The following is a 19682-nucleotide window of genomic DNA, read 5'->3' as shown; positions in this document are numbered from 1 at the left end:
GACAAGAATTTTTAGCGGTATGTTTTTCGCTGATATTTTACGTAGCCTTTGTCAGTAGGTCTTCGTACACCGTAGATGTTCTGTTCTCTTGCTCTTCTCTGTAGCACACAGGTAAGGGTTTGAGAGTCACTTCTCTTCTCAAGGAGCAAACTTCTAATAGTTTGCTCTCTGTGTTTGGCCAAATCGTCCCCAATGACAGATCTCTTTTGGGTACGGTCTTCCAAAGTCGCTTTTTTTACCGCAGAAGTTGAGTTTTTACGCTCAGCAATCTCACAGCAAACTTTCCCAGCCGGGAAAGTTTGCTGTGAGTTTTCCGTGGTTTGCTTCCTTGTCGATGAAGGATTGAAAAGATAGTCATCGAACTCATCGTATTCAGTCGTGTCGTCCTTATGACTAGTTATATCGAATGTGATCGATGGAAGCACTTTGTTAAAAACTTTCCTCACTCCAGTGTTGATCAAATAACCAGCACCGAGAGTGAGTGGAAAAAACAAAACCTGTTCCATATTTAAAACCTTCTTCAAACACCTTGCAAAGAGTCAATGAGCTGCTTTGACATAACCTCCTGTTTTGAGATCCAAGCATTTAAAACCTCAGATGTTCTTTGATCTATGACATAGATCTATGTCATAGATGAGGTCATAGCTACAACGAGTCACTGTAGTTCTGGGGGAATGTCTTGCTTCTGATCGTTGCTATGGAAACGGTCAGATCAGTTCTGCATGACTCAAACTATTAACCCTTTGCAACTGCGTCACTTAATCATTTTAGGCGCCATGACGAACTTCAGAAGGGTATAAGTTCAGGAGGCTAGGGATTAAAACAGGGATTTTAATGGTTAAATATTAAGTTTAGAATGACAATGGTACATTAAAGCCATTAATTTAAGTAGGATTTTTCATCAATCCATCAGGTTTAAAATTTTGAATCATACTTAAGAATATCTTAAAAGTAAAATTAAATGTAACTTACAAACATTTGCTGCTGCTGTTGTAAAATGTGACAAGAAATGTTGCCTGCTTGGAGAAGAGCTACAAATAAATAATTTTGGTTTAATAATTTTTAGGGCTGAAACGGTTCCTCGAGTAATTCGAGTACTTCGATTATTAAAATTCCTCGAGGCAAACTGATCTGCCTCGAAGCCTCGTTATATTATGTTTTATTATTTAGCGCACCGTGTTCCAGCCGGGTTATTACTTGAGTTGCACAGCGCTCTCACTTCCGCCTGAGTTGTTGACGAAAGCTAACTGTTAGCAGCATAATGTCCAGCTTTCAAGTTTGGCCTGGGAGGATTTTACTCATTTCTGATAATGTCCGGGTTTTTGTCGTTTTTCGGGGGACAAATAAACATCCTTAAAATGACCGGAGCGATGCTTGGAGTACGGCAGCTTTTCTCCTCCCGCAGCTGCTGGTTCAGAGCGAACAGCGGCTGAACCAGCAGCATGGCGGGATTATTTACACAGGTGAGCGGATGGGCCGAACACTACGGGCGGCTGGGCATTTTATGCGTAGCTTTACTTAAAATACCGGAAAATACATTTCATATCATCCCGGTCGCAACAAATGGGTGGCGAAGCGCATCGTGACGTTGCTTACCTGGTAGACGTGTTTCTTTCTGTGTGTGTCAAATCCTGTCCTAACATAAACACAACCGCAATATACGTCTGGGCAAGGTTAGAGTTCATCTATTAATGTGCGACTGAAAAATCAATTTCATATATGTAGACCTTTATTTTACTCATGGCTGGAAAGCACAACGGTTTTGATAATAAGGTCATACAATGTTTTAAGCCGGTGGTTTGTACGATAAATTATTAAATATGAACGAGCATGACAGAAAATAATTGAGAAACATTGTATTAGGTGAACCTTAAGTGACATATGATCATACTTATTGCTTCACATAAGTTCTCGTAAACTCACCCTGAGTGTGTTTCAGTGGTGTAACATTTTATGGTCTGCCCAGCAGCTTCTGCTGGCCTCTTAATGTAGTTTCATGGTACTTCATAGATTATAACCAATAGACATAAAGGACTAAGAGCTTGCACTATGCTACCTATACAGTTTAATGTGTACGAAACCTAATTTCGCCTGAGTAACCTGAGATGACTCACTGAGATGTGAAAAAATTATTGAATTACTTTTCATTCATTTCAAACCTCTGTACTATAAATTTCCCATTTTCATCTTTGTTTCTTATTGTTTTTCTTCTTCCACCTCTCTCACTTTACTTTGTTTCTGTATTTTTTTTCTGTAGAATCTCTTTCATTATGTAACAGATATCCAGAATAATGGTGTGGTGAAGATTCCTGATGCAAAAGGGGATGATGCTTGGAAAGTTTATTTTGAGGAAACTCCCCAAGAAATAGTAGACGAGTTTGCCATGCGTTACGGAGTGGAGTCCATCTACCAAGCCATGACGTACGAAGTTAAAGATCTCCAAATATCTATCTATCTATCTATCTATCTATCTATCTATCTATCTATCTATCTATCTATCTATCTATCTATCTATATATATATATATATATATATATATATATATATATATATACGGTTTCATTTCTTATTTACAGTCACTTTGCCTGCCTGTCATCCAAGTACATGTGCCTAGGTGTGCCTGCAGTCATGAGCACCCTGCTGGCCAACATCAACGCCTACTACGCCCACACCACCCAGGCAACCAACAACGTTTCTGCTTCTGACCGATTCGCTGCTTCAAACTTTGGAGTGAGTCACTAAAACATCTACATGCTACATACATATTTTAATCGTAGAATAAATAAGTGCTCTTCTATTCTTATGGGGGTGAGGGATATCTTTTTGTGAAGTAGCTTGAAACTGATTTCTTGAATAAATTTCTCGTTCAAATTCTTTAAGTCTTTCATCCTGTTTTGTTTTACCCACAGAAAGAACGATTTGTCAAGCTTCTAGATCAGCTGCACAACTCTCTAAGGATAGACCTCTCCATGTATCGAGTAAGATTGCTCTTTCTTTTCGGGAAGTACACACTCACACACATAATTCTCATTATGTCTTCTGCGTCGTCAATTTTTCCTCTCCCTTTTTGGAGAAACACTAAAGACAAGAGGCATTTTGTTAATTAGAGTGACATTTCTTCTCAAACATACCCAGGCACATCCAGGAAACACCGCCCACCCACATAGCAAGCTGAGATCTCACTGCCAGTGAAAATTGTGTGACAGGGCTGGATCTTGCACATAGACACACTAGATACAGGCAAATGTGAAATGTTGCGTTGAGGCTTAGTGTTGGCATGTGTGTGTATTGTTTTTGTTTTCTCCTGTAACCGCAGAATAACTTCCCGGCCAGCAGCCCTGAGAGGCTACAGGATCTCAAATCCACAGTTGACCTCCTCACCAGTATTACCTTCTTCAGAATGAAGGTGCAGTCCCCTTCAAAGTCTCACTGTGAGACATGATCAGACGTTGTGTCAATAGATGGGTCATCTGGGTTGACTGCTTTGTTTTGTTTGTGTTTTCAGGTTCAGGAGCTCCAGTCCCCACCCAGGGCCAGTCAGGTTGTAAAGGACTGTGTGAAAGCCTGCCTCAACTCCACCTACGAGTACATCTTTAATAACTGTCACGAACTCTACAGCCGCGAGTACCAAACAGACCCGGTAAGAGGCAACAGCACCGGACTGACTGATTTATTTAATCTCTGAAATATCATAAAATATAATAAAACTTTTGATTGTGTATGTTCTATATGTTGGTGTAGGGTAAGCATGCTATACTTGAGACAAAGACACGTAATTCTGCCCTGTAATATATTTAAATAAATTAATTTTCATTGTCTTGTCTCAGCTTTAAAACTGAGAAAGAAGTTGGACACTCCTCTTCCTGTGTGTTGTAAATGTTTTCCTGCTCAAACACTTCTGATTTCAATAAATGTGTTAATAGCATGCTCCTGCAGAACCTTTTGTCAGAATGAGGAGATAATTGAACTATTTGAATTAGGCATATTGTAAAATGTAAAAAGCACCAGACCCGGGGAATCACAATTGCACACCCTGGATGTGGACAGTTTAATAGCGCCAAAATACGAGCAAATATAGTTCACTTCAGTTTTATTTAGTCTCTCTGAATCACATAACCTGGGGCTCATTTGGACAGTTAACTTGGCGATCATTAAAAACAGCACTTCCTCGTAGCAAGAAGAACAAAAAGATTTGTCCTTGTTGGGACTCCATTTTTGCTCACTAATTAAGCTGTCCTTATTTGATGAGTCAAAAGCAGTGACTGCTCTGCGTGTATGCCTTTTATGTGCGCTGAGCTCTTATCATCTCTGCAGTCTGTGTATGCCAGGCTCTTCAATCCAAAATTTCTACATCGAATTTCAACAGGGATGTCTAGAACTTGTTTCAAGGGTTCATTAAATTGCCCCCTTTGAATTTCAAATAGGCATTTTCCCCTTTGAATAAAACATTTCATCCTCAGGGATGTGGCAGCATTTTGCAGGAAATGTCTGCAAGATAATTCTTCCCCTTTTTATCCCTGCAGCTTTTTTTTTTCTTACCGTACATCTTAAACTACTTCAAACCCTGGAGAAGTTGACCCTTCTCTCCAAAAACCCTTTTTACATTTGGAAAATTCAGGCTGACATTTACATACTTTGGCTTACTGATTATCTCCTTCACTAAGAGAGGCTGTTGCAATGCAAACTTCATAGGACTTTATTTAAAAAGCATTTTGAATATGTTCTTTAAATTACTTTACAACGCAGCATTTCAACGTTTAACATCAACACTGTATACTTTTATTTCTCCTTTGTTCTGCAGAGGAATTTTGTAATTTGAGAAATCATCAGAAGTACTTCTTGAAATACTTTGCTAAAATTATTTTTGTTACCAAGAAAGCTAATAAAGCTAGTGACCTAAGTCCAACTGTGACAAAAGAGGAAAGTCTCTCTCATAAAATAATGAAGCTTATCTCATTCTATATGGTAATTTATAACAGCAAGCTGAAAATGTACATGAAAAAGATTTGTAGTGTCTATGCAGGATACGTCAAAATGAAGAGTACTCTTATAAAATAATGTGACTGTTTACGCCAAAAATATATGCAGTTATGCCTGACTAGTGAGAAACAGTCATATTAACTAGTACAACTTTTTTTAAAGTTAATAGAGAGCCAACACTGTTGACTTCAGTGATAAAAATTGCTATATTTTCTTCCAGGCCAAGCAGGGCGCTGTGCCTCCTGAGGAGCAGGGACCCAGTATAAAGAACCTGGATTTCTGGTCCAAACTCATCACACTTATTGTTTCCATCATTGAGGAGGACAAAAACTCTTACACTCCCTGCTTAAACCAGTATGCATCAATAAAATTTAATAAAATGAATGATCAGTTTCAGCTTCATGACATTAGAGTAGCTTTCTTTAACTCGATGAGTTTCATGTTCCTTGTTCTTCTCCATCAAGATTTCCCCAGGAGCTCAACGTGGGTAAAATAAGTGCCGAAGTGATGTGGAATCTGTTTGCTCAGGACATGAAGTATGCGATGGAAGGTGAGTTGAAATCAGATCTTCAGTAAGGCTTAATATAGAGATATTTATATGAACAGTGAACTTAATATCTTTTACAGAAAATATCTGTTTTTCTTCCAGTTTCAGTTCATCAGGCAAATTTCGGTATTAAAGCTGAACATGAGTACATAAAAATGCAAATGATGATGAATGACGATTTCATTTAATAAAGGAAAAGCAGAAGCAGAAGTCAACTTGCTGCAGATCTGTTGTAAGTTAAGGAGGACATCTGAATGGATTTATGTTTTCTGTCTTTTTTTTTCAGAACATGAGAAAAACCGCTTGTGTAAGAGTGCCGATTACATGAATCTGCACTTTAAGGTTAAATGGCTGTACAACGAGTACTGCAAAGACCTTCCCTTCTTCAAGAGCCGAGTGCCTGAATACCCTGCGTAAGTATCATCGCTTTTGTAAGAACAAAAGTCAACATGTGGCGCAAATATGTGTGAGCACGTTTGGGTTTCTGCAGGTGGTTTGAGCCGTTCGTCATCCAGTGGCTGGATGAAAATGAGGAAGTGTCTCGTGACTTTTTGCACGGGGCTTTGGAGAGAGACAAAAAAGATGGGGTAAGGTTTCAGACTCTTTTATTATCTTTCAAAGCTTCATCTTCCTTCTGCTTTCCCCCAAAACCTTTCCTCTCTACTTCAAGCAACAGGGAAGAAAGTTTTGTTGCAGCAAGGCATTGCTGGCTTTATTCTACAGTTGCAGTTGTGAGTGCATGAAAGCTGTCCTCACCTCATTACCCAGACTCCCCGTGGTCACACTGAGACACCCCATCCAATTAGATAGCAGGCGCTAACCAGCCAATTACAATGAGGCCGACAGTCCCCCCACCTGTCACCGGCGGACTGTTGAACTGTCTGGTGTCAGTAGTTGGACACTCAGTGACAGACATCAAAGGATCGGTTCAGTAGAGCACCTGTTTCTCAGCCTACATGGTTTTAGTTGGGCAAAGATTACATTTCCCCACATTTTTGAATCCTGACTTTCTTCCTGCTGCAGATTCATTAATCTCTAATTCATAATTTACATTTTTCATGCTTTTAAATTTTTTCTTGCACATGTTTTTCTGCTCTGCAGTTCCAGGTCACATCAGAACATGCTCTCTTCTCTTGTTCGGTGGTGGACGTGTTCTCCCAGCTCAACCAGAGCTTTGAGATCATCAGAAAGTTAGAGTGTCCAGATCCACAGATCGTAGGACATTACATGAAGCGATTTGCCAAGGTAGATTGATCGCAGGTGTTTCTTCCAGCTCATTCCTCACTTTCAAATTTCATAGAAAAAAAACAAAGTTAAGCATTCTTTATCTGTATTTTGCAGACCATCAGCAATGTTCTTCTGTCCTATGCTGACATCATTTCCAAGTTGTTTGCCAACTATGTTACCATGGAGAAAGTGGTAAGCGATTCATTGAGCCTCCATACAGTATTAATTTTTATTTTATACAGGAAAGCAGTTTGTTTTAGCAACACAAATAAACAGTTTTGTCTTTAAAGATCTTAGTTCAGACACATATAAACTCTTAATTTCAGCCCTGCATTCTGATCAACAACATCCAACAACTGAGGGTTCAGTTGGAGAAAATGTTTGAAGCCATGGGTGGAAAAGACGTGAGTAACTCTGCCACATGCGCACCTACTTTTTCATACTAGAGGGGCCTTTACTCAGTACTTTTGACCCTTTGTGTTTCTATTTATGACCATCTTAGATCAAGTGAAGTTTAAATTGCTATAAAAAGTAATTTAGATTTTGAACTTGAGATGATAAAATGCAGTCCAGACACCTTATATAAGTGGATAAAAAAATATTGCATTTGCAAGTATTAGAATCAGCACTGGTGCCAGACTGGATCCTGATTTTACTGAGACAAATAAAGGAGACATTCAGCAAACATGATAATAAATATGATAATAAAAAGTATAGAAAGTCCTGGAAGATGTGAACCAGCTATAACATTTTAACGCTTTTGACCCAAAAAAAATATTAACCAAAAAAATAAAATGTAGATTTCTTTGATTTATTTAGTTACTTTCCTTGTTATGTTTTTTTTATTTTCTAATAAAACAAAAATATTATTTTAGTAATTGATCACTAATAACTGTTTTTATTATAAAAACTGTACTTGTGCATTTGTGCTTCTGATTTAGCTGTGTGTGGAGGCCAGTGATATCCTGAAAGATCTGCAGGTGAAGCTCAACAATGTCATGGATGATCTGAGCAGAGTCTTTGCCGTCAGGTGGAAATTCATCCACACTCACATTCAAACTTGCACCACAACATAGATTTCTACCAGACATATCTCACATAAAGCTGCATTTTTTTTTTTTTTTTTTTTTTTTTGCACCATAGTTTCCAGCCTCACATTGAAGAAAATGTGAAGCAGATGGGCGACATCTTGGCTCAGGTGAAAGGGACGTCGAACATAGGGAACGCCAGCAGTGTGGCACAGGACGCCGACAACGTCTTGCAGCCAATCATGGAGTTCCTGGACAGCAAGTAAGGCAGTTTGGCGTTTTCATCTCATCTAAAGAAGGATTAAAGTTAAGGTTTTGCAGTGAGGAGATAAATAAGTGATCCAGACGCATAATTATTCAACATATTTATTCCTGTTTCTACTGACATCCATGTATTTTGAAATCCAGCGTCATTATAAAACCGTTCACTCTGCTGCACGATACTGATGTTTCTGAAAACGTAACAATGTTTTCTTAAAAATGTTGTGTTCACAGAGTTCTAATGTTTATCATTATCTCTTTTTTCCAGCCTCTCTCTGTTTGCTAAGATTTGTGAGAAGACTGTCCTTAAACGTGTGTTGAAGGAGCTGTGGAAGCTGGTAATGAACACCATGGAGAAAACCATCGTTCTGCCTCCACTCACAGACCAAACGGTGAGAGCTCAGACAAGTATGAGTGCACAGGGAGAATTATACAAAGCTGCATATTAATTTCCTGAAACTCTGGATTTAAACACCAAACGGATACGTTTTTGCATGAATGCAAAAACAGATGTGTGCTTTATAGTCCTAATGTGAATAAATACTCATGCATTCAAACCATCTTTGCAAACAGCTAATATCAGCATTTTGTAACTATTTTTAATGTCTTCAAGTCACAGTGAATGTTTTGATGATCAAAAATGAAAAGTTTCTGTCTTTTGACTTTCATCACAGCATAAAGGAAATTATTAGTAAAGCAAGAATCGTATATAACACATGCCAAAGCATGTGAAGGAAGGACTAAAGGAAAAGGGAGAAAGTGGATAACAAAAGAGGAAACGTGTGTGTTGCTGTTCAAGATGGGTCTTATATAAACAAAAGATCAAACTGCTTCTGCTTTGCTTTTACACGCCGCCCAGCTCTCTTCTCCGCCCTCCACACACAGAGTATTCAACATTGCCACCAGTGTCTTTGTTCATTCGAGCAACCAAGATCAAGTATTTTAATAAAGAGTTCAGGGAAAATGGATTGCACCATATCATTTCAGCATCAGCTCATGGCTGCTCTCCAGAGTGTCACCCTACAAATATTTGGAGAGAATCCTGCTTTATGAGTGGTTTGCAACAGATTGCCTTAAATTTGTTTGCCCTAAGGATCTGGCCCACTTCCAAAAAGACAATTACATTATGGAAAGCAGCCTCTTTTTCCCTTCTTATTTTGCTTTGTTTTATATATATATTTATATATGTTGTTTATGTTGGGTTTTTTTTATCTAAAGAGCCTCATATCACTGAAAATAAAGTTTATATATTTAGTTATGATACATGGCATTGCAGATGTCGGTTGTACTGCAAGCACATACTGTGCTTTATGAATATTTTCATACCCCCTGAAATTATTTTTTCAGCACAACTATCTCACATTATTTTGTTGGGATTTTATGTGTTAGACCAATATAAAGTAGGGCATAGTTGAGAAGTGGAAGGAAAATATGTTTATTTATTTTTTTATTTATTCTGAAACTCTTTATTCTGGAAGCTGCCAAATTGTTAAATAAAGTCCACTTAATGTATGGAATTTTTTTTAAAACACCATGTCCTTTAATAATTATGCAGTATTCCTATCACAAAAAGTCCCAATAAATTCTGCTGAGTTTACGGTGGTAGTGTGACAAAGCATGAAAAAGTTCAGGGAGTATGAATACTTTTGCTCTGTAGGTTTCCCGATTAATCAACTGAAAGGAAAAAAGAAAGGCAAAATCTATTAAATCATCACATTTACTGAGAGACAGATTTTGCTGTAAAAAGGAGAATCGTTTTGGCTGCCTCATCAGTTTTCACCTGCACTCCGCTCAGACTCCATGCAAGTGTCAGACAGTCCACAAACCTTCAGCTTGGAGCCCAAACATGTGTTTTTGCTTGATGTGGGGCTCTTTGCAGCTTGACTGACCCTTCTTTCTGATTGTTGTTGTGGTTATTATTACATCCTGCTCCGCTCTCCCTCCACAGATGATTGTAAGTACAGCACTCCTGCGTGTCTGTCTGTCTGTCACAGTGGTCGAATATCTGCTTTATGTGGCTGCCACCTGTTCCTCCCGTTTTTAGCTCCATTACTCCCTCCTCACAGTTTCTCTGCTCCGATCTGCTCTGTCTCTTACTTTTCCCTTAGCTCTGTCCCTTGTTTGAGAGGACAGAAGCATGGTGCATTCCTGAATACGTCTTATAGGTGCCACTCCCCCTCAGTAATCGTCATCTATCAGTACCCCCTTCTCTGCTTTCTTTTCTTCCTCAAACAGGAAGTGGTACTTCTCTTTTCCGCCTGGTGTTGCCTTGTTTCTTCTCATCCAATGTGTCCTGTTACTGGGACTTCAGTGGGGTGACCCTGATCTCTCGGTGGCTTGGTATCGGGAGTCCTGACCCCATCACCTGCCCCTTTTTCCTTTGTCCTCTATCTCTTTTACCCGTTTAAACTGCCCTGCCCTCCTATCCGTTACTGTGGGTTTGTTGCTTGCATCTGATCTATTTCAACACTTCAGTCTTCTCTCGGTTCGCTGTACAACACTGTACTGCACTGTATGTCTCTGCAGACCTGTCATGTTGGTCTGTCCTGGTTTAGTTTCATGTTCTGTTGTAACAATGTGGTGCTGTATACAGTACTGACACACAAAATGTTATTTCCTAAAAGAAATTACTGTCCGTATAGCTCGAAACTATGGGCTGACCTAATGTCCTATTTCTACACTATGGAAACCAACATTAGTTGTTAATTTCAGCCTAGTTTTACTTATCGGACTGATACCAACATTTTAAAAAATTACTAACGTCGGGCGATAATGTAGATGCTGATGTAGATTAGGAAAACCTACAATATTCACTCGTATGACTGTGATCTCTAAGTTTTCTACTATTGTGCTGCCATAACAATTAGAATAACTCTCAAATATACAGCCAAACATTGTAACAATCACAAAACGAGGGAAGAACCCAGTCATGCTCCGGTAGAACATGGAAACTTCTCTCAGAAAGGTTCTGGTTGGGAGTCAAATCTCAGACCATCTTGCTACAAGGTATAAGCTGCAGCACCCATGCGGTACCTTCAAAAAACTACAAATAACATCACAAGCAGTTCTTCACTTTAGTCGTGCAAAAAAAAATTTGCCACACCTTAAAAATCCACCTCTTAACTACATTTTAGGGCTTCTGGGTTTTTTTAAGCATCTTTTGGTCTCTCTGGGGGAATTTTTCAAGCTGAGGCAGTCCTTCACTTGTAGACTATTTTCTAGATAGTGAAATTGCTGATTTGAAATTATTTTGTGTTTTCTAAAGTCCCTTGGCATTCTTAATGAAGTTCTCAGACAAATCTTTTGATTTTACCCTGGGATTTGCTCTCACTTCAACAGTCAGGATCACACCAAATTAAATTAGATTTCAATGGGGGAAACCCCTTCAAGATAATAAGTAACAATGCTAATCAAATGCACCTGATGTGATTTCCCTGTGCGTGTTTCTAGCCATTTTAAGAGACAGTAAATGTAGCAATCTTCTGATTTATTCTGATTTAAAGCAAAAAATTTCAGAGTTTGCTTTAAATCGTATACATTATAAATGTTTTGTTCCTTAGTTTTCATTTATTTGCTGCACTCCAATTTCTCAGTATTGCAATGATTGGTTTTAAATACCCATATCACCAGGTATGTTATAAAAACATAAATTTGTAAGATTTATTTGATTCGAGTCAAGTATATTGGCTTTTACTAAAGACATGCATAAAACCAAGTTACTTAGCCAGCTGTCTTTCAACATATAAAAAGTTAGTTACTTTTAGTTTTTACTTTTAAATATCTTCCTCTTATGTTATCAATACAATCCGTTTTGCTTCTGGGTGCTCCTTGGTACTTTTTTCTACTGTGAAGTATGGAGTTCAAATGTGGTACTTGCATATTTGTATGAATCTTGCTCTTCTTGTTGTATTACTGTTCTTCTTGGCCAAGAGTCAAATCTAAGAGCACAAATTATGCTGTTGCTTTAGAGAGCAAAGTGTCGCTAGCTGAAAAGACAACATCTCTGGTTGTGATGAGTGTCCGTTGAACATTTTGCAAAGCAACGTTGCACACGTCCCACGTAGCAAAGCGAGAGTAAAGTAAGACAGCAGCAGGGACTGGCCATTGCTCCGAGTATTAACCACTACTCTCTTTCCAGGGGAGGCTGAAGAGTGCTTCTCACAGTGATGTAAGGACTAAACACCTTCAGATCAATGTGTCTTGTCTCTCTCCTTTATGTCCTTTCTCTGTGTGTCTGTCTCTCAGCTCCCCAGTTCAACAAGGCAGTAGAAATATAGATTTTGTTTTTCTACTTCCACACAATTTGGTCTTTTTTTTTTTTAAGCAACGTATAGTTTTGACTGTACACTCCCATTGTAAGTCACAAACTACTGTATGAGTGACTTTAAGGCATATTAATTTTGGGGCTTTTCTAGACTTATTCATGTGGATACTCCAACAACCTCAGTGTGTGGATTTTTCCAGATCTACTTAAGGTCAAAATTTAAATATGGGCTGAAAATGTGGGAAAATGCATACTAATAATAATAGTGGACTAAATATCCATCTGCAGATTGCAAAAAAAAAAAAACAAACAAAAAAAAAACTATTTGCTTTCCATAGTTATCACCAAGCTTCTGGCAGCATTAGGGCTGCATATTTAACCATTCTTTGATTGAATTAGTAGCATTTCTTTAAATCAAGTTAGTATCCTGGAAGGGACCTGATTTTAAGTTATACTGCCTGAATCTCCATTAAGTTTGAGAATGGTGTAATTTTCTAACAGCTTAATGTTAGCATGCAACATTTTGTACTAAAGTAGTTTTTGTGTGGAGGAAAGGAAATTTGTTAAATAACAATTCAAGTACTTTGGCTCAGGCCTGTCGTAACCTGGATGCTAATAGAATACCAGCGTCTCTGTCCACGAATAAAACTAGTTTCATAATAACCCTTGTTTTAGAGAGCAACAATAAAGAAACAGAAGAGTCCGGTGCAAAATAAACTCTGCAGATCAACTAATCAACTGGACTAGCCAAATGCGTTCCAGAGGAAATTTTCATTGAGCTATTTGGCCAAAATCACAAGAAGAATGTTTGATGTACTCACGGTAATATAGCCACCATCAGTCATAGTAGCAGATGCAAATTTGATGGAATAATAAAGGAGGTCTAATTACAAATTCTTCAACTTTACTGCAAATCAGTGGGAAAATAATTGAAACCTGAAAACAAATAGCAGCATATAGTTATTTTTTCAAGTAGCTGGACAGAAACATGTACACTGACTTCTTGTTTTGAAGATTCATTGAAACTATGTACAGTGCTATTAGTCCATAAAGTCTGTGAGTGAATGCTTGAAGGAAATCTATAACATCTTTAAAAGCCCTAAATTAATATGACTTTCATGCCAGTGATGAGTGTTTGTAAACGTCTGCCTTTTTTCAGTCAAAAATAGCATCACAGTGAAATACGAAAAGCTCAGTGAAACTCAAAGGCAAAGAAATCTTTGTTTAACCAGCAGCTGCAACATGAGACGCCTCTGTTCAATATTTGACAATGCAGCAGAAAAATGAATTTTTCGTACAGACTGGTGCTGGTTCACTCGGGAATGTCCGAGACAAAACGAACACTCTTTGTTTTTATAGCAAAACTCCTCAGCAGCCCATACTTTTCTCAGTCTTCAATGATTCACAAGCCACTTAACACCGGTTTGGTGCACCCCAATATCAGACTTTTAAGGCTGTAAGAAACATTGATTAGAAGGTGCTGTTTGCAGCACTTACCAGATCCTCTTAGAGTACTGCATTAGGCTGGAGGATTTTCTTTGCTTTCACCACAGTGTAACTGCACAGCTGCTCTGTAACAGTGTGTGTTTGTGTGAGATTATGTTTGTTCTTCTTTCCTCCCCCTCCTTTGAGCTGAGCCTCTTTCCCTTCTCTTTGTACCGTGTGTGTGTGTGTGTGTGTGTTTGTGCAACAGAGTGTAATGTTGTGGTATGAATAAAACACAGATAAGTGTTATAGGAGCACTTGAAGGAAACTACCATGACATGAGTAAAGCTGCTTAGAGTGAATGTTTATACTGTAGGTGCGTATGTGTCAGAAACGTTGCTGTCCTCTGTGTGACACTAAGCCCTATAGTCCTGTTTTCTCATAATACTAAACGCGTCTTACTTTACTTATCTACCTTTCCACCTCCTCTTCCTCCGTCTCTTTCAGGGCACTCAGCTCATCTTCAACGCTGCCAAGGAGCTCGGACAGCTGTCTAAACTGAAGGTACGTTCATTTATGCTCTGGAGTTTGGCGCCACTGCTTCAGCTAAAAGTTTTAATCTGTTATTAAATATCAAGATTAGATCATGACTAGAGATTTGTCCATTTTTTTTTTCATTGCAATTGTACTATTTAGGAGCACATGGTGCGTGAAGAGGCCAAAGCACTATCACCCAAGCAGTGTGCCGTGATCGAGCTGGCTCTGGACACCATCAAGGTAATCCGTATGCTTTCAGTTACTTTACTGTAGATTTGATATTTTCTTCCTAAGCTACATCCTTTCAAGGCACAAGGTACAAGAACATCCATATTAGAAATCTGTTTCTTTCTAATTTACTGATGTAAATTAGAAATGACACCTAAAAATAGTTTATTTTTGTTACGTAAAATCGAATTAATCTGTTTTGTGGTTTATCTTTCTGCATAATAGCAATACTTCCATGCTGGTGGTGTGGGTCTGAAGAAAACCTTCCTGGAAAAGAGTCCTGACCTCCAGTCTCTCCACTACGCCCTGTCCCTCTACACTCAGGCCACTGACAAACTCATTAAAACCTTTGTCCAGTCGCAAAATGCCCAAGGTAAACTAAAGTTTTTTTCCACCTTAAGTGTTTTCATTTCGACATTATGAATCTAATTTATTGTTTGATGCACACTGGCTTCCAAATCCACTGACAAGTGTTTAATCTTTTTCACGTTTTGTCCTTTTACAACCACAAACGTCAGTTTTATTTCATTTGGATTTTATGTGGATATTATTGTGAAATGTAAAGTAAAGTAATATATGGTTTAAATACAATCCATTTTCTGAAAATGGAAAAGTATGGCTTAACTGAACCATGGAAACCATGAACAAAACCATTTGGGACCCATATTATTGTCCACATTTATCCAACATGGGACCCACCTACATATGCTGTCTGGGAAATCTGTGTCTTGGAGATTGTTGAGCAAAACAGTGTAGACAAGTATTATTTTCTGATGCTGAGCTTTTCCCTAGCTGAACAACAGGAAACTCTGAAACGACTCTTTGAACATAGGCACCAGTTACCTGCTGTGGGAAAAATATATATATCCATAATATCCACCATTTCTGATCTCTTACTCACTGTAGTTTTGCTGCTCAGTCTCTGTCACACCATCAGATAAGCTAAGTAGCAGCCGTTGTCTCTGTGGTAGCTCTCAAGCCGACACACTGAGCACCGCTCAGAGGGATGCCACTTCAATGGACGAGCGATTCAACTTTAACTCTGCAAAATGCTAAAGAAGATTTTACAGACATGCCTGTGTTTAAAACAATCTGCACAGTGCTTCCTGAAAGGAAAACACAGGTGTCAATAAGTAGAAATAACAGTTTTTCCTATTTTAATGAAAATGCTGATACATGTTGCTCTGTTTTTACAACACTGTGATTCTGAACTTGAACCCCTGCAAACCTCTTATTTCTGCGTCTTTCTCCTTTCTCCTCCTCCTGCCCCGTCTGTGGGCCAGTGTTCGGCGGGAAGGGGGTGAGATTCACCACTAGTGAGGATGTTTACCCAGAAAAGGGTATGTGGCTCTCAGGCTCAGGCCCTGAGACATCTGAGACCATCAGAAAGTTTCCAGATCAAAGCCCAACTCCCTTCACCTCCAACCCCCCCTTCAACCCGTCATATGCATCCAGAACCCTTACAACTCCTGCCTGCTCAAACTCATCCCAGCAGAGAAATGCAATGCACAAAATGAATAATACACTCTTACTTTGCCCGCCACGCCAGTAAGAATCTTATGCATTCATGCATGTGACATGAACACTGATGTCTGTATGTACTGCAGTGAATACATACGCCACGGACAGTATGTATGAGCAGAAACTGAAGCATGATGGGCAGACATCAGGAAAAACATGATGGAAATGCATTAAAATGTGGAGCAATTCTGATGTAGCATGAAATCATCAAGAAAGGCCAGAGTGCCAAATGGGTCTGTGTGCGTGTGCGTGTGCGTGTGTGTGTGTGTGAGTGAATGAGCAATGTGACTATTCCTTCCCTTCAGATGTAGAAGTACAAAGTAATGCTCGTCAGTGACGGGAAACAAAGAGGAAACTCCCTTTGTTCTGCAGAACTGTCCCTCTCTTCGTGCTGGAAATGGAAAAACGGCAAATAAGGATGGATAAGGTTCTTGTTGAGAAGACGATTGCTGCTGGCTCATTTTGTCTGGAAGGGCTCCCTGCCCCTGTCTGCTCTCTCATCAAACACAAACAAACGCAAAGGAAAAAGCCCACACAGCGCTCGCACGCAGACGTAGAAAGAGACCTCGACTCATCTGCATGATGCAAACTGAGCAAATCAAAAATATTCCCCTGGGTCAGGTGATTCAAATCCTGTCAGTTTAGTTTAGCATAAGAAGCTGCGACTCTTCTGCATCCAGCAGATTTGCACACTTGTACAGGGCGTGCATGAAGCTGGATGCATTCAGTAAGCATTTGTATCCATCCTCTTTAATGGACGCAAATGCAAATGATGATCGTGAGATGCTGTATTTCAGGCACTCAGCTAAGTGTGAAATGGCCAGAGCTCCAGCAAAAGCCTGTTGTATGTGTGTTTTATTTCGGAAAAAACACCAAAGAGAAGAAAATCCATTCTTTGTTCACAACTGCTTATCTTTGCAGGCTCACAGGGTGTCTGTCCAGCAGTCATTGGGCAAGTGTGTACTCCCTGTACAGGTCACAGTGCAGACAACAATGCACACACATTTATAACTAGAGATCAATTAATCTAATAGTTATGACTTTGAACTATGGTAGGAAGCTGGAGTACCAAGGGAGAATGTGGGGAGAGTATTCAGACTCCATGCTGAAAGACATTAGGCTGGGATTCGAGCCTTGAACTTTCTTTACATGAAAAGAAAATGCAATAAAATTAATTTTTGACGTGAATAACAACTTCTGAAACATAAACACAGATTACCTAGTGTTAGAATGTCCCTATTTTTCAGTGATATAGATTTTAACTTTTCTAATAGAGTAGTTAAACTACCTTTTACCACACTGCTTAAATGCCAGATTCAGTTCTGCATAACTACATGAGTGTAAAAAAAAAAAAGAAAAAGAAACCTGTGGGACAAATAACCATGCAACGATGATGGTTCTGATTGTCCACACACTGAAAGTATAAATCTACTTTATCCTCTAATGAAATAAGTAAAGAGTCACGGGAAGATGCAATATTTTATCTTCTGCTGTTTTTCCTGAAGAGGAAAATATAGTTCAGCTTCTTGGAGCATTTTTCTTCTTATTTGCCAGCAAAGTTTCTTTCTCATCTTCTGTGAACGTTCCCCTCAGAATAGACAGCGCCAGATGGATGGCTGCTGCTCTCTTTGGTCCTGTTGGCAGATCAACCGCCACAATCCCATAACGCTCCCCAGAGAGCCGCAGAGAGATGCATGCCAGGAACACTCTGCCGTCTAACTCCCACACACACCTTGTTTAGTGGGCGACTGGTTAAAACACACACACACACACACATGCACACGCGCTTCTAGTTGTCGAGTGAAGACACTAATTAAAACATTAAAAATTAATATCCATCTGTCACTGCATCCTTCTGGAGGTGTATGTGGATGTAAACCACTTGCAGCACACACACACAAAAAAAAAGATGTGTCCACTGTCTCCTGATTCAATCCATTAAGGCAAGACAAGAAACATCATCTGGAATCAGGCAGTTTGTCTCCAAGAGAGTCTCACTGAAATGGAGAGTTTATTTAAATGGGTTAGTTTCCTGGCATGGACCAGACTTTTAATCATAGTCTATAAATTGTCTACAGGGTTGAGGACTCTAAACTCTAAAACTGCTGAAGCTTAAAAGGATCATAAATTGAAACACTGCTAGTGCTCAACGGTCAGTGTCCATGAAGAAACTTGTGAAGAGGCTGAGAGGCTGCCGACTGTCAAAGAAGCATCTCCTCCAAAGCCAACACCTTCAAGCATGACTGAATTTTTTACTGTCTGGAGAAAAACGGTCAGACAAAAAAAAAAAAAAAAACTTCAGGAGGCTAGATTTTGTTTTGAAGCGGTGTCTGTGCCAGGATACCAACCAATGTAAATGAGCTCTACTATTTCAGAAGAGTGATCAAAAATCTAGTCAGAATTATCGGCGGCAAGCTTGCTGACTGTAAAAACCATTTAGTTATTGTTTATAAGGGTCTTTTATTGATTATAAGTGAGGCTTTTTAAAAATATTTGTGCACAACGGGCTTGTTTTTAAAATCACTGTATTCCAATTTTCTACCCTGGAGAAAGAACTGTTTAAATGTATGCATGCCCACGATGAGTGTCCATCTGTCACTGATGACTCTTGAATCTGGTGCTGGTGGAAGTTCATGACAAAATTACAAACAAAAACTAAAAGTACACAAGAAACATAAACCATGACAACCTGCCTTCACCATGATTGGGTGAAGGCAGTATATGGTGCGTGCACCTGTATAGATCCGTCTGAGCATGAGCTGACTTGATCTTTATCAGGATGTACTGCACACTATCAACTGACCCTCTGCAACATACCTCATTTCTTCTTCTCTGCCTCTTACTAACCACCCTGCATCTAGACAGATACTGTGTATCTATAACTATGACCGTGTAAGAATTCAGTCTGAATTCAAAATTGTACAGTGAATCTGGAAAGTACTCATCACGTTTCACTTTTCTACATTTTGCTGTGTTGCAGCATTGTTCCAAATTATACTAGATTAGCCTCCCGTTATGACAAGGGGGGGGGGAACATGTTGAGTGTTTTGCAAATTTATTAAAAATAGAAAACCAAGAAATCACAGCCTTTGCGTAATATATTGTTGATCCACTTTTGGCAGCAGTTGCAGCCTCAAGTCTTTTTGAATATGATGCCACAAGCTCAGCTCTAGCCTATTCTTCTTTGCATCAAAAGACTATATCTTTATCCTTGGAAGCAGTGTTTTACATTTGCACAGTTCTGCTGCATACTGCATGTAAAACCTGTTACCTTGAGGCAAGGCTTCATCATTGAGTTCTTTTGTATTGTGGCTTCAGAGCTGAAAAATGAAATTTTTACCTCCAAACGCCTCCAATACTGGTTGTGTTTCTCAGCACAAATATAAAAGCAGGACTGCTTTTATCAAACACCTTTGCCCACTCATAGCGGCGCTGGCTAATTCTCCACTTGAAGACCACGACATGTTCTTAATCGGATCCTTGTAGTCTATTTTATTTCCTGCTGTTACATTATCTATGTTGTATAAAACTGTAAGGGAAATGATCTGCAAATTTTAGTTTTCAATCCAGTCTAGGAAAGAGAAAATGGTCACGAGAGCCCTCTGGCATCTGCTTAATGTTTGGCTAGTGATAGGAGGTGGGATTTTTTTCCTTATGTAAAGTC

At 39.1% G+C, this 19682-nt stretch overlaps 1 protein-coding gene across 6 annotated transcripts in view; it reads left to right on the top strand.

Moving 5' to 3' along the window:
* The window catches only part of unc13a (unc-13 homolog A (C. elegans)), a 56172-nt gene that overhangs the window by 31487 nt on the left and 5003 nt on the right, over positions 1–19682 (top strand). For 2 of the 6 annotated variants that reach the window (XM_015051724.1, XM_015051687.1), the window contains 21 exons: positions 2258–2421; positions 2577–2730; positions 2910–2978; positions 3317–3406; positions 3506–3640; positions 5201–5334; positions 5445–5530; positions 5814–5940; positions 6018–6114; positions 6629–6772; positions 6869–6946; positions 7081–7158; positions 7696–7784; positions 7898–8044; positions 8312–8435; positions 9992–9997; positions 12182–12211; positions 14240–14296; positions 14429–14509; positions 14723–14870; positions 15781–15837. In XM_015051724.1, the coding sequence (XP_014907210.1) occupies positions 2258–2421; positions 2577–2730; positions 2910–2978; positions 3317–3406; positions 3506–3640; positions 5201–5334; positions 5445–5530; positions 5814–5940; positions 6018–6114; positions 6629–6772; positions 6869–6946; positions 7081–7158; positions 7696–7784; positions 7898–8044; positions 8312–8435; positions 9992–9997; positions 12182–12211; positions 14240–14296; positions 14429–14509; positions 14723–14870; positions 15781–15837 (2095 nt within the window). The remainder of the gene's footprint in view (positions 1–2257; positions 2422–2576; positions 2731–2909; positions 2979–3316; positions 3407–3505; positions 3641–5200; positions 5335–5444; positions 5531–5813; positions 5941–6017; positions 6115–6628; positions 6773–6868; positions 6947–7080; positions 7159–7695; positions 7785–7897; positions 8045–8311; positions 8436–9991; positions 9998–12181; positions 12212–14239; positions 14297–14428; positions 14510–14722; positions 14871–15780; positions 15838–19682) is intronic. The other 4 variants (XM_015051715.1, XM_015051732.1, XM_015051695.1 and 1 more) reach the window with 3 other exon arrangements.

This window comes from Poecilia latipinna, unplaced genomic scaffold (genome assembly GCF_001443285.1).
Source record: "Poecilia latipinna isolate Pla-1442-1.1 unplaced genomic scaffold, P_latipinna-1.0 Scaffold52, whole genome shotgun sequence".
In the NCBI taxonomy this organism is placed as follows: domain Eukaryota; kingdom Metazoa; phylum Chordata; class Actinopteri; order Cyprinodontiformes; family Poeciliidae; genus Poecilia; species Poecilia latipinna.
Note: the sequence above shows the minus strand (reverse complement) of the source record. Positions and strands in the feature narration are given on the sequence as shown.